Below are 14,247 nucleotides of genomic sequence, written 5' to 3' on the forward strand. Positions count from 1 at the left end.
GATTTAGCTAAGAAAAGGGAGCAGGGTAATATATGGTGCTAATTGTAGCTGTACTCTTCTGGCTGAAGGCTTTGCTGCCCAATAGGCTATAACAGTGTTTCGCAAAGTTTAGCATGCATTGGAATCACCTGGAGAGCCTGATAAACCAGATTTCTGAGTCAGTAAATCTGGTGTGGGGCTCAGAATTTTACATTTCTAGCAAGTTCACTGCTAATCTGATGCCTTCAAAGGCCCACAAGCATCCTGAGTTCTTATTAAATGTTTAATTAGATAAAGCCATTTCAGGTTTTAAGATATATCTCCAGGCTTCACCAACAACATTTAATTGTTATATAAAAAGTGTCTTTCATATCATATATGGGCACACTGATGATATGCAATATGACTGTGTTAAAAAAGTATTGATTTTTCTTAGAAAACCTGGTTTTAGGTCCCAGTCTGCTGTATACTAACCTCAAATAAATTAATTTTATGACCCTACATTTTCTTACCTACAAAATGAACTAGTTCCTCTTATATTTTAGAATATTTGAAGATCAGGTGAATTGATGTGGCATTATGAGTATAAATATTGCTGTAGGGATTATTAAATATAAGATAGTAAGAGGTTTGTCAATTTTGTTTTACAGACTGACTGAAATAATAACCAGGGCACCTAAGGGTGAACTACTAAAGAGAGTTCTTAACCCATTACTTCGTGAGTAATCCTACATAGAGCAATGAAATGTTTGCAAGATAGTATAGTTTTCAGGAATTTACTTAAGCCTTTTATAGTTCTAGTAGAAAATTAGAACTTCTTGGTAACTTTAGAAAGGAGTTTAAAATGATCTTTTGAGTAAATAGAGTTTATTTTTAAAGAAAGATAAATTTGTCATACCACATGAAGTTTGACCTTTATCTGTTAGATTTTATTTAAAAGTAATATAGTTAACTAATAGAGTATGTTATTTAGCTATAACATTATGTTGCTAAATTATGTTGCTATGAAAAAAACTCCTAAATACTAATGATAGCTATAGTATTTTAAGAAATCTTTTCTTTTCCCAATATGAATCTTCAGTTTAATATCCACTTAGGTTTTTTTTATTATTATTATTATTAATGGGGCTCAGGGTATCCCAGGATGTCTGGTACTTTTGATAATCAGGGTAAAGAAAATCCAATAATTTTTATGCTTGAGAAAATCATCACTTATTCCTACAATAAGGAATTTTTTTCTTTATTAATGGAGTATATTACATTAACCACTCTTTGGATGCTCAACCAACCTTGCATTCCTAGTTTATAATCTTTTTTATAAGTGGCTAAGTTTCATTAAATTCCTATAACTTTTGCACTGGCTTTTACAGTTTTATTGTAGTCTCAAATTTTAATTAAGTACTTGAATTGTCATTTCTAATAGCATTTCAAAATAAGTAAACTAATTGTTATTTTCCCTGGCTACTGTTATTGAGTAGATCATTTATTTTGAACATAAATTTGTATTATATTTTGATGTTAAATTTTATAGGCAAATGCTAAAAATAATACCCTCTGTTATTATAGCCTATGGATCAGCTCTCATTGAACATTGTCTTATTGAAAATGGATTCTCTGGCAATGTCAAAGTGGATGAAAAATTTGAAAGTAAGGGTATGTCTGCATGGCACAAGTTTTGTTCGTCCATGTTTATTTATTTCCTTTTTTAAAACTATGAAAATTATTTCTGGGGAAGTAGTGAGTAAGTATAGTTCTAGACTTAAAAACATTTGACTTGTGAGTGTTCTATCCATGTGGTATTCCTGGCTTCCTACTCTAAAGTGGCTCTTTTTCCCTGTTAATGTGTAGGGTAATCTCTTGACCTACCTTATTGCCTTTCAACTTTATTATATTCTCCTTCTCTCCCCTAAAATTTTTTTAATCCTATCAGAGGACATTTTTAGTGATTTTTACAGAGAGGGAGAGTGTGGGAAGGGAGGGAGGGAGAGAGCAAGAAAGAGTTTGAGAGAAACATTGATGGGAGAGAGGAACATCAATCAGCTGCCTCCCAAACGCGCTTGACTAGGGCTGGGATGGAACCTACAACTTAGGCATGTGCCCTGACCAGGAATTGAACCCAGGACCTTTTGTTATATGGGCTGCTGCTCCTACTAACTGAACCACACTGGCCAGGACTCTTCCCCTAAATTGTAAAAGTGGTAACTGATGTTGAGATAGTCTTTGGTACAAGGCTTGAAGGAGTTGAATTATTCACCTTCAGACTCAAGCTGGAGTGTGTCTAGAAATATCAGCATTCATGCATTTAATTCTGTAAGTACGCTAGTGTGGCTATATACATTAGGCTCTCATAACTATTTAAGGCAAAGGTGGGGAACCTTTTTTCTGCCAAGGGCCATTTGGATATTTATAATATCATTTGAGGGCGATTCAGAATTATCAACTTAAAAATTATGTTGCTATGAAAAATACTCCTAGATTTATTGAATTTCGAGTTCTGCCTGTGGTTTCCTTGGCAGGGCCAGATGTTTCCCCACCCTGATTTAAGGGAACCTAATTTACCTGCCAGATTAGGATAATAAAAAAATTAGAGGAAATACAAAGAATTTAGAAACAGGCCCAAATATATATGGGAACTTAGTATATGAACAAAGTGCCTTTCAGATTATGAGGGGCAAGATGGAATTAATAAAAGCTATTGGGATAACAGGCTGGCCAAAACATCCTTATTTACATATGCTGATAACAAACATGAAATAACTATTTAATTTTCTTAAACACTCTTATAAGCACTGTCCTGTTTTCTGCATAGTTGTTTAATAATAGTTAATTGCATCTTGATTACCACTCCTTTCCTTTTTTTATTCTCCTTAGATATTGAAAAAGTACTTGTTTGTCTGCAGAAAGCAGAAGACTATATGAAAACAACGTCCAACTTCAGAGGAAAGGTAGCAGCAGCACATATACTTATATATTATAGTGGCTTTATTATTTATATTTTTAGAATTTAAATGTTCACTAAAGATCAACATATGTACATTTTTTGTTTTAGTTTAGAAATTCAACATTAGTAATATGCTTATTCTAGGGTAGATTTTTGTTTTCAGTTTTCTTTTTATCCTCACCCAAGGATATGCTTTCATTGATTTTAGAGAGAGAGGGAAGTGGAAAGATAAACATTGATCAGCTGCCTTCCATATGTGTACTGACTGGGTATTGAGCCTGCATCCTAGGCATATGTCCTGGCTAGAAATCAAACTGGCAACCTTTTGGTGCATAGGACATGAGCCATCTGGCCAGGGCTAGGGTAGTTGTTGTTTTGGTGGGGTTTTTTTTTAAGCCTCACCCGAAGATATTTTTCCATTGATTTTTAGAGAAAGTGGAGGGGGGAGGGGGCAGAAGCATTGTTGTGAGAGAGACACATCATTGGTTGCCTCCGGCAAGTGCCAGGGATTGAGCCTGCCCCGAGGCACATGCCCTTGATTGGAATCAAACCCAGGACTCTTCAGTCAGCAGGCCGAGGCTCTATCCACTGAGCCAAACCAGTCTGGGCTGTTTCGTGTGGGGTTTTTTTTTAATTGCTGTTGATTTGTAATTTTTTGTTCTGCTTTTTTGCCTTGTATAGAAAGTACTAGGTTAAATCAGTATTAGCCCTCCAGAAAAGAAGAGGAATTTGAAAATATTTCTCATTAGGTTAATAGCAAAGCACATTTTAATTTGCCAGCACTTTTCAAAAATTTGGTGATTTACATCCCTTAACAGTTAAACATCTTCTGAATTACCTCAGATCTTTTGTTTTTCTTCCCTATTCAAAGTATAACTTTATTTACCAGAAAAGTTAAGAGACAGTTCTGATTAATTACATCTAAATTTAGTCCAAATGTACCTGCCTAAAATGTTTCTTTTTGTTTTGTTAATCCTCATCCGAGGAGATATATATAGGTTTTTTTTTGTTTAGTTTTTTAGAGAGAGTGGACGGGAGAGGGTGGGAGGAAGGAAGAGAGAGAGAAACACCAATGTGAGAGAGACTCATCGATTGGTGCCTCCCTACCATGACCAGAGATCGAACCTGCAACCCAGATACATGTCCTTGACCAGGAATCAAACTTGTGACCCTACGATGCCTGGGACAGTGCTCTAACCATTGAGTAACACCTGCCAGGGCCCAGTTTTGTGTTTTTGTTTTTAATATCTTTTTAAAAATATGTTTTTACAGAAAGAAAACATTTAACTTTGAGATTTTACACCTGAAACTGCTTTGTTAGCTAAAAGTTCCTAGAGGGAATAAAATGGAGAGGAGAGGTAAAATACCTCTAGTGTAGGAAAAAAAATAAAATAAAAAAAAATAAAAAATAAAAATATGTTTTTACTATTTTAGAGAGGGAGGAAGGGTAAGGGATGGAGAGATAGGAACACTGATGAGAAAGAAACATCAATAGGCTGCCTGTGACCCTACGATGCCTGGGACAGTGCTCTAACCATTGAGTAACACCTGCCAGGGCCCAGTTTTGTGTTTTTGTTTTTAATATCTTTTTAAAAATATGTTTTTACAGAAAGAAAACATTTAACTTTGAGATTTTACACCTGAAACTGCTTTGTTAGCTAAAAGTTCCTAGAGGGAATAAAATGGAGAGGAGAGGTAAAATACCTCTAGTGGAGGAAAAAAAATAAAATAAAAAAAAATAAAAAATAAAAATATGTTTTTACTATTTTAGAGAGGGAGGAAGGGTAAGGGATGGAGAGATAGGAACACTGATGAGAAAGAAACATCAATAGGCTGCCTCCTCACGCCCTTTACTGGGGATTGAGCCTGCAGCCCGCGCATGTGCCCTGATTCGGAATGGAAATGGTTTTTCATGGGTCAATGCTCAACCACTGAGCAACACTGGCTGGGCTCAGTTTTTTAAATGAATTAAAATTGCCTACCAACAAAGGAAATCTGTTTTTCTATTGGCAGTGCTTTTGATTTATTTAAATTGCACCACATCTAAAAATGGAAAGAAGAAAGCAAAATGCAGCTGTATAATCCCACCATTTTATCAAATCATGAGTTTCCATTTTCTTTATTCCCTGATTTTTCTTGTGCATGTGAAAAAAACAATGTTTCCTAATAATACTTTGAGTCTAAGAAAAGCTTCATTTATAATCTGTAGACCAATGCAGTTAATAAATTTAAAACTAGAAAATGTTATAACTTAAATTACCATTAGTCATAAAAAGTAAATCTTTGATAATTATGGATAGAAATGAATTTTATGTTGGATTTTTATAGGGATATATCATTCAGAAAAGAGAAATAAAACCAAGCCTGGAAGTAGATAAACCAACTGAAGACATACTCACGTAAGCATGTAGGCATGGATCAATTTATTTTAGATGTTTATTAATGTTCTTGAATGTGATATAGTAAATATGTTTTACAGGTATGAGGAATTTCATCCTTTCTTGTTTTCTCAACATTCACAATGTCCATATATAGAATTTGAATCATTTGACAAGGTGGGTTTCAGATTCTATTTTTTGACCAGTTAGCATGATATAAATTATTGAATTAATATCAGCTTGCTTTGAGAAATTGCAAATATTTTTGCTTTTCAATCACTATAAATCTGAACATTACAGAACAGTGCAGTCATAGATAACAAACTGTTGGAAACTTTTTGCTACTTTATTTCAAGATAAAGGATAAAAAATGTGAACTTGATTCTTGATTATTTAGCTATGTCTTTGAGTGGTGTTATAAACAAAATAGACTCAAAAATTCTATGTATGCAAGTTGAAGTAGAGACTATCCTTTTTTTCCAACTAGTTATTTTTGTTTGTTTGTTTTAATAAGGCTGTGGATGAATTTTATTCCAAGATCGAAGGTCAGAAAATAGATTTAAAAGCTTTACAACAGGTATGGTATTTAAAACATTTATATTAAACTAACTAACTTTAGTGTGGTTTGCTGGGTAGATGATGCTCTCATAAGAACGGGCAGCCTTTCAAAGTGTATGGAACGCCCTGATCTTTTAGTTTATTGATAACGATCTAGGTCAGCGGTTCTCAACCTGTGGGTCGCAACCCCTCCGGGGGGGTCGAACAACCCTTTCACAGGGGTCGCCTAAGACCCTCAGAAAACACATATATAATTACTTATTGTTTTTGTGGTTAATCACTGTGCTTTAATTATGTTCAATTTGTAACAATGAAATTACGGGTCACCACAACATAAGGAACTGTATTAAAGGGTCGTGGCATTAGGAAGGTTGAGAACCACTTATCTAGGTGAAGTCTCCAGTGTTGAAAAGTATACCCTCATTTGTTCCATTGTATATTGGGTATTCTCTAAAATGGAAAATACAGTGGGAAGATGAGACCTGTTATTTATACCCTAGTATGATTTGCTTTATTAAAGCAATCCAAACCTTTTAAATTTTGGTGTTAAGGTAATACTGTTTTGAGAAGATTTTTAAATAGGTCAAAGGAGAGGGACAAGTTTTTTTCTATACAAATAAATATTTTTATTTATCATTAAACTGTTATTTCATTTTTTATTTATCTTTGTTATTTAAAGTATTACAGATTTCCCCCTTGACCCTCTTTACACTGCTCTCACCCCCTGCCCAGGCCTTCGCCACCCTATTGTCTGTGTCCGTGGGTTAGGCAGAGTGAACTTCTAAACTAGACCTTTAATGTGGTTTGTGTGGAGACCCACTGGTGATTGCCAGAGGAGATGGGTTGGGGACCGTGTGGAAGAGGTGAAGAGATTAAAAAGTACAAATTGATATTTATAAAATAGTCACAGGGAGTTATAGCATAGGAAATATAATAAATAATATTGTGATAACTACAGGGTGCCAGGTGGGGGGAATACTTTGTAAAGAATACTTTGTAAGGTGTTGTCTAATTTCTATGCTGTACACCTGAAACTAATACAAAATAAAACTAAAAGTAAACTGTAATTGAAATTTTTTAAAATAAATTTTAGAAAGATAGATTTTTTTGTGTATCATGACTCTACAAGGAGGTTTTAATATGCTGTATTTTTCCAGCACATGTGACCATGTTTTTGGAACATTTGCTCAAGAATGATTTCAGAAATTTGCCACAGTTACTCTTGATTTGAAGAGGATGTGATTTTTCAAAAATATTAATAAAGTGTTATAATATGTGTGCACAGTTTATAATTATGTGAATTCTTGTATCCTCCTTGCCCCTCAGTTTTAAAATAATTAACAAAGCACAATTTCTAAGCAGATGGGTCAAATTAATTAAATATTGTGATTGCCACATGGTGCCAGCACTTTAGCTACTAAATAAATATTAAGCAGTGACATTGAACTCCATCTCCTTTATGTGCATTAGAATACCCATGAATTATTTTAGTAATCATTTTGCATTCTTTTAATAGTCACCATTTTTATAATTAACATTTTTTAATACTACATCCAGCGTTCAAACATTCATTAATTGGTAATGCTGTTACTACTGTTAGAAAATTTGCCCCCAAATCAAAAATCCTGAAATGTAAATTATATGTGATAAAATGCTATATAGATGATCAAATAGTTACCATGACCTTTTGTGTTGTTAATTTAGGAGACAGTCTATAAAATACTAGGAATAAGACTAAGAAAATTAAAGGCAGCAATGAAATAAAAAGAAGCAATTTGGGTAATTTAGGCTACGAATGCATTCCCCCAAGTTTTACTTTTCTGCCAGAGGGAAAAGATAGGCTCTAGGAGCATATTTTACATACAATGTAACCTGTATTCAAATTACTTTCAAATATGGAACAGGCGGTCGTTAGACATGACTTAGTTTTGGAGTGTGAAACACTTTGGGGTAGTATAGACCTGGGGAGGTGGACTTTGGGGATCTCTAGCTAGCTAGGGGACAGATATCGGGGCAGGATAATGAGTTTCAGGAGGTGAGAGAGAAGGTGCAGGATATGGGAGAAATCTAATTTTTTTAAAAATCTTTTTTTGTCAACAAAAGGAAAAACAAGCATTGAAGAAATTAGATAATGTCCGAAAGGATCACGAAAACAGATTAGAAGCTCTTCAACAGGCTCAGGTATTATGTTTAGATTTTTCAGATGCTTTCTGAAAAATGGTAACTTTAACTGGCATTATAGTAAATGTTTTTGGTTTATTTCTTAAGGAAATAGATAAACTTAAAGGAGAGCTCATAGAAATGAATCTACAAATAGTTGACAGAGCCATTCAGGTTGTTCGAAGTGCTTTAGCCAACCAGATAGATTGGACAGAAATTGGGTTAATTGTGAAAGAAGCCCAAGCTCAAGGAGACCCTGTTGCAAATGCAATCAAAGAATTAAAACTACAAACAAATCATGTTACAATGCTACTAAGGTAAGTCTAAATTATTTATTTATTTTGTTAATCCTCACCCGAGGATATTTTTTCCATTGATTGTTTTTAGAGAGTGGCAGGAAGGGGAGGAGTGGAGAGAGAAAGAGAAACAGAAACACATTGATTGGTTGCCTCCTTCACACGCCCAGCTAGGGCCAGGTATCAAACCTGCAATCCAGTTACTGCCCTTGACTGGGAATCAAACCCATGACCCTTTGGTGTGTGGGCTAATGCTCTAACCACTGATACACACTGGCCAGGGTAGGTAAGTATAATTTTGAGTGAAGCAGTTAATGTTTGCCTTTATTTTGCTATTTAATTGTTCACTGTATTCATTTAAAATTTTTCTTTTGTTTGGAAATTTATCCTTGACAATACAGAAAAAATTAATTTGCAGTAAAGTAATACAAACTAAATACTGTAAATCAGTGGTTCTCAACCTTTTGGCCCTTTATTTTTTAAAAAATATATATTTTATTGAGTTTTTACAGAGAGGAAAGGAGAGAGATAGAGAGTTAGAAACATCGATGAGAGAGAAACACCGACCAGCCGCCTCCTGCACACTCCCCACTGGGGATGTGCCCGCAACCAAGGTACATGCCCCTGACCAGAATCGAACCTGGGACCTCCCAGTCCGCAGGCCGACGCTCTATCCACTGAGCCAAACCGGTTTCAGCCCTTTTGGCCCTTTAAATATAGTTCCTCATGTTGTGACCCAACCATAAAATTATTTTCGTTGCTACTTCATAACTGTAATGTTGCTACTGTTATGAATTGTAATGTAAATATCTGATATGCAGGATGGTCTTTGCGACCCCTGTGAAAGGGTCGTTCGACCGCCAAAGGGGTCGTGACCCACAGGTTGAGAATCGCTGCTGTAAATCATTTATGATTTCATTTAGGAATATACTGAAAATAAAAAAAATGTGATGTCATTGACATTAGTGAATACTATTGAATATTTTTAATAGAAATCCATACTTATTATCAGAGGAGGAAGATGACGATGTTGATGGTGACATCAGTGTTGAGAAAAATGAAACTGAACCACCAAAGGGAAAAAAGAAAAAGAAAAAGAATAAACAGCTGCAGAAGCCTCAGAAAAATAAGCCATTACTTGTTGATGTTGATCTCAGTTTATCAGCATATGCCAATGCCAAAAAGTGAGTCTTAAAAGTATAAATTTTAGGCAAAATATTATCTGCAATAACTCAGGGTATTAAAGGATAAGAAATATTGTTATTTTGCCTGTCTATACTTTGGGGTGAAAATACCTTCTTTTTTTAGTGTGTCATAAAATTATATTTATTGTAAGAAAGAATACAGAAATTACTATTTTTCAAAACAGTAATCCTCCTGGAAACTTCAAATAAATTCTTTTTTAAATCTTATGTGCATTCTACAACTTGGTTTTCATATGGAACATAGAAAATATAGGTGCATAAAGCACAAAACTTGTTCTGTATGATTTAAGAACCTATAAAATAGAAATAACAAATAGAAAACTAAAGAATAGAGATTTTGCTTAAAATTTAAGAGAATTGTGTTTTTCTAGGTATTATGATCACAAGAGATATGCTGCTAAGAAAACACAAAAGACTGTTGAAGCTGCTGAGAAGGTACTTTGCATTTCTTAGAGTGAATGTTAATTGTTTTTCTCTACCTTAATTTAATGGCCTTAATGATTTCTTATGTTTACTAGTTAATGAGGTTTTCTAATTCAGAAATACCTTTCAAATTTAATTTTGTTTTAAATGTGTTTCCAGTATTTATTCTTTTCCCCCAAACCTGCTCCTCCTCGGTTTTTGCCATCTCAGTAAATAGCATCTTCATTTTTTCCTTTGCTTAGATTAAAAATGTTGGAGTTATCCAGGACTCTTCTCTCATAAACCATATGCAGTCCACCAGCAAATCTTTTTGGCTCTTCTTTTAGAGTATAACCAGAATCTGGCCACTTCTCATTGATCCAGGTCTCAATCACGTGTTTTCATGGACTATAGCAGTAGCTTCTTACTGGGTTGGTTACTCTCCCACCCTTTCCCTGCTATAGTCTGTTCTTCACACAGCTGCCATAGTGATCCTTTTAAATAAAAAATAAAGTCATTTCTCTCTGTTCAAAATTTCCTAGAAGCTTTTCATGTTAGCCAAGACAATCCAAAGCTCTTTTGGTCTATAAGGTTCTATATGATCTGCTCCCCTCTGATCTCATCACCTGCCCTCCTCCTGTTACACATTCTTTCTAGCCACACTGGGATTTTAGCTGTTCCTGCAACAGTGGTCCATGTTACCTTCTCACGATCTTTGCACTTGCTGCTCTTTCTACCAAGAATGCTCTTCCCTAGAAATTTCTGTGGTTTGATTCCTCCCCTCATTCTCATGTCTACTTATATGAGATGTCAGGGAGGCCTTTCTTGACCACTCTTACTAAAAATAGTGTCTTCAATTACTCTATCTTTACTCTGCTTTTCTTCTTTAAAAACACCCTTCCCAACACCCATTTATCTGTTTTCTCTCTTGAATGTGGATTGCATGAAAGTAAGATTTTGTCTGTTATTCATTGCTATATCCCAGCCCTAGAATATTGCCTGGAACATTGGTACATTAATATCTGTTAAATGAGTGGCCCTCATGACTTAGCCCTCTGTCTACCTCTCCAACCTCATTTCTTGACATTATTTGCATAATTATGTGTTTTATATTTGTCTCTTCTCCTAGACCTCATTGGGGTACAAACTTTATCTTGTTCACTGATTTGTCCCCAGCATGTATTTTGGAACCTATTATATGGTAGGCACTTAGTATCTGGTAACTAAATATATTTATAAATATATAAATTTGGAGGTCTTGAGGAAATACATGTATACAGTAAATCTTTGACTTAAATTATTTTAATATTAAAGTAAAAAATATTTTCATTTCTTCATTACTTTTCTGTGTGTGTGTAGATAATGCCAATTTTTGATATTTAAAAAACTGTTTCTTGCCTTATCATTTGCTTGGTGTTATTTAAATAAATTTACAAATTATTTAAAAACTCTTTCTTATAAATAGGCATTCAAATCAGCTGAAAAGAAAACAAAGCAAACCTTAAAAGAAGTCCAAACAGTTACCTCTATTCAAAAAGCAAGAAAAGTGTATTGGTAAGTGTTCTACCTTTTAAAAATATAGTTTTTATTTTATCAAAATTATGCATGCACATTTTTTTTGTTTAGAAAAATGAAGCAATTCTACAAAGCTTGTTACAAAAACCAATAGCCCTGCTATTTTTTACCCCTACTCCTATTGCTTCCTCTCCCAAAGAAACTTTTATACTTTTAGCTCTTTTACCTGATTCTTCTAGTATATACCTCAATTTCTCTAAGTAATATGCTTATATTGCTGCTGCTTAATTTTTCTATTTTACACTCTCTTAATGACTTACCACTATGGAAGATTAAGATTTGACTCTATCTTCTTGTGTCCCAGTGTTACATAGGCATGCACCTTCAGCCTTCTAGAATAGTTACAGCACAATTCAATATTAACATTATTGTGAATATTTAAATTGTAGTCAAAGCTTTCTTTTTCTTTTTGTTCTTATTAATTCACCTCCACTCTTCCAAGTGTGCTCACATTGGAATTCTGTTAGTATCATCTTGCAGAAGTCTCCTCTGGAGCTTTTTGACCATTGTTCTAGATTGGTTACTCTAAGCATCTTAAAATGCTCCTTTATTGTTATCCTGAAAGTTCTTTTTATCCCTCTCTGTGTGGATTCTTTGTCCTGGATTTCATACTTTCTTTTTCTTTGTTGGTGGAATTATGAGCTATAGAAGCATAATGAGAGGGGTGCGTAGAAGGCAAAGTTTTTGCGGTATCCAGTGTATAAAAATGATTTTACTCTTATACCTAATTAATAGTTAGTCTAGGCATAAAATTCTAGTTTGAAACTGTTTTCGTAAGACTTTAAAGGTATTTGTACATTATATTAACTTCCAGGTTTGATTTTGAGAAGCCTGATGTCATTTTGATAGTTAATATTTTATAGGAAACTTGTTTTGTCTTTCGGTAAACTTGTGGATTTTTTTCCCTCTGTTTTCCAGAATTTCACAATGATGTAGGTCTGTGAGGATCTTTTTATCCATTATGCTGGATATATTGTGGGCCTTTTTAATTTGGAAACTTTCATTTCTGAGAAATTTTCTTGACATATTTCTTAGAAAACTACCTGCCCTCTGGTTTTTGTTTCTGTTGTTGCTTCCATTTCTTTCCTTCTTTTCTTTTTTGTGATTGGACAATCCTCCCATTTTCTTCCATTTTCTATTTTCAACTCTATCATTTTGTTTTATATTCTGAAGGATTTCCTGAACTTGATCTTTCACTCCTTCCACTGAATTTATTATTATTTTTTTATTTCTTCTATCATGTTTTAATTTAAGATGTTTTGGTTCTTGGAATTTTTTTTTTTAATCCTCATCCAAGGATATTTTTCCATTATTGTGTAAGAGAGTGGAAGGGAGCAGGAGAGGTAGGAGAGAAACATTGATGTGAGAGAGACACATCAATTGGTTACTTCCCACAAGCACCCCAACCAGGCCCAGGGATTGAGCCTGCAACCAAGGTATGTGTCCTTAACCAGAATCGAACCCAGGACCCTTTAGTCTGCAGGCGAAAGCTTTATCCATTGAGCCAACTGGCCAATTTTGAATGTTACTTTTTAAAAACTTGCATCTCTAGTTTCTCTATACTGAGAATAGTTTGGATGTATTACATTTTATTTAGTATCCTTTCCTGCAGGTCTTTGTCTTCTGCAAGTTTTTTTTTTCTATTTGTTGGTTTTGTCTCCAGCTCTCATGCTAATGTCTAGTGATCCTTGGTTGTCTGCTCACATTTTATAGTAGAGCATTAAAAGGCTAATTGGGAGTTCTCTGTGGGGAGTTGTAAAATGATCTCTGTGTGGAACTCTGGATGTCTTTAGCTTTTTTCCTCTTCAGCTCGTCTTATTTCCTTTTATATTTTTTTTACAGTTGTTATTATTATTTTTTCTTTTATTTTTAATCTTTATTGTTGAAAGTATTACATATGTCTCCTTTTTTCCCCCCATCGGCTCCCTTCAGCACAACCCCACCCTCCACCCTAGGCCCTCATCATCCCATTGTCTGTGTCCATGGACCACGCATATATGTATACAAGGTCTTTGGTTGATTACTTCCCACCCACCCACTCTCTTTCACCTTCCCTCTGAGTTTCCACACTCTGTTCCATCCTTCCATGTCAGAATTATTTTAATGAATCATATAGTGATTCCTGAACCCATGACGTAACCGTAATATACCAGTTGTCAAGGCAGTTTTCTGCTATTCAACTACATGGTGAATAATTCATAGGGAGGATCATAGTCTGTCAGGATATACCTGGTGCCTTCAGTAGCTTTTACCTGCTGACCTCAAGAGAGACCACAGATGGTCCAGAAATGCACAGAAAGTTGTTGAGTGTGTTTCCCTCCATGTCCCGCGTGGTTCAGGGTTCAGGACCTGGAAGAGGAGCCGCACACAAATGAAAGAGAAGAGACAAGAGATAATTGGAAATATTGGGGGACCAGGAGGGCAAGTCCAACTCAATGGGAAGGACTTCCACTGGTGCTCAGGCCTCACCAAGCTTTTATTGATCTGGGATGCACCCATAGCATAGCCCCTAGGCAGGCGACCCCCCATTACCAGGCAGACTAGCCCATCAGCAAGGATTTACATAATAATAAATGGGGAAGTTGCTTCAGCTACCATTGTCTGGACTAACAGTGGGTGCACAGCTCTGACCATTGCCAGAGCTCAAGGGTCACCAGCCTTCAGGGATCCTTGTCCACACCTCTCTGCTAGTGAAGACAATGGATGACTTCCTGCAGGGAATGATAACCAGTGGGTCCAGGGAGGCTGGCCAC

At 35.2% G+C, this 14,247-nt stretch overlaps 1 protein-coding gene across 5 annotated transcripts in view; it reads left to right on the top strand.

The window, feature by feature from the left end:
- The window catches only part of NEMF (nuclear export mediator factor), a 74,825-nt gene that overhangs the window by 14,735 nt on the left and 45,843 nt on the right, over positions 1-14,247 (top strand). For 4 of the 5 annotated variants that reach the window (XM_006776087.2, XM_006776088.2, XM_006776090.2 and 1 more), the window contains 11 exons: positions 630-697; positions 1,546-1,632; positions 2,851-2,924; positions 5,249-5,319; positions 5,400-5,475; positions 5,813-5,875; positions 7,960-8,037; positions 8,125-8,333; positions 9,305-9,496; positions 9,889-9,952; positions 11,385-11,473. In XM_006776087.2, the coding sequence (XP_006776150.1) occupies positions 630-697; positions 1,546-1,632; positions 2,851-2,924; positions 5,249-5,319; positions 5,400-5,475; positions 5,813-5,875; positions 7,960-8,037; positions 8,125-8,333; positions 9,305-9,496; positions 9,889-9,952; positions 11,385-11,473 (1,071 nt within the window). The remainder of the gene's footprint in view (positions 1-629; positions 698-1,545; positions 1,633-2,850; positions 2,925-5,248; positions 5,320-5,399; positions 5,476-5,812; positions 5,876-7,959; positions 8,038-8,124; positions 8,334-9,304; positions 9,497-9,888; positions 9,953-11,384; positions 11,474-14,247) is intronic. The other variant, XM_006776089.2, reaches the window with a different exon arrangement.

The sequence above is a fragment of the Myotis davidii genome, unplaced genomic scaffold (assembly GCF_000327345.1).
Source record: "Myotis davidii unplaced genomic scaffold, ASM32734v1 scaffold1069, whole genome shotgun sequence".
Classification (NCBI taxonomy): Eukaryota; Metazoa; Chordata; class Mammalia; order Chiroptera; family Vespertilionidae; genus Myotis; species Myotis davidii.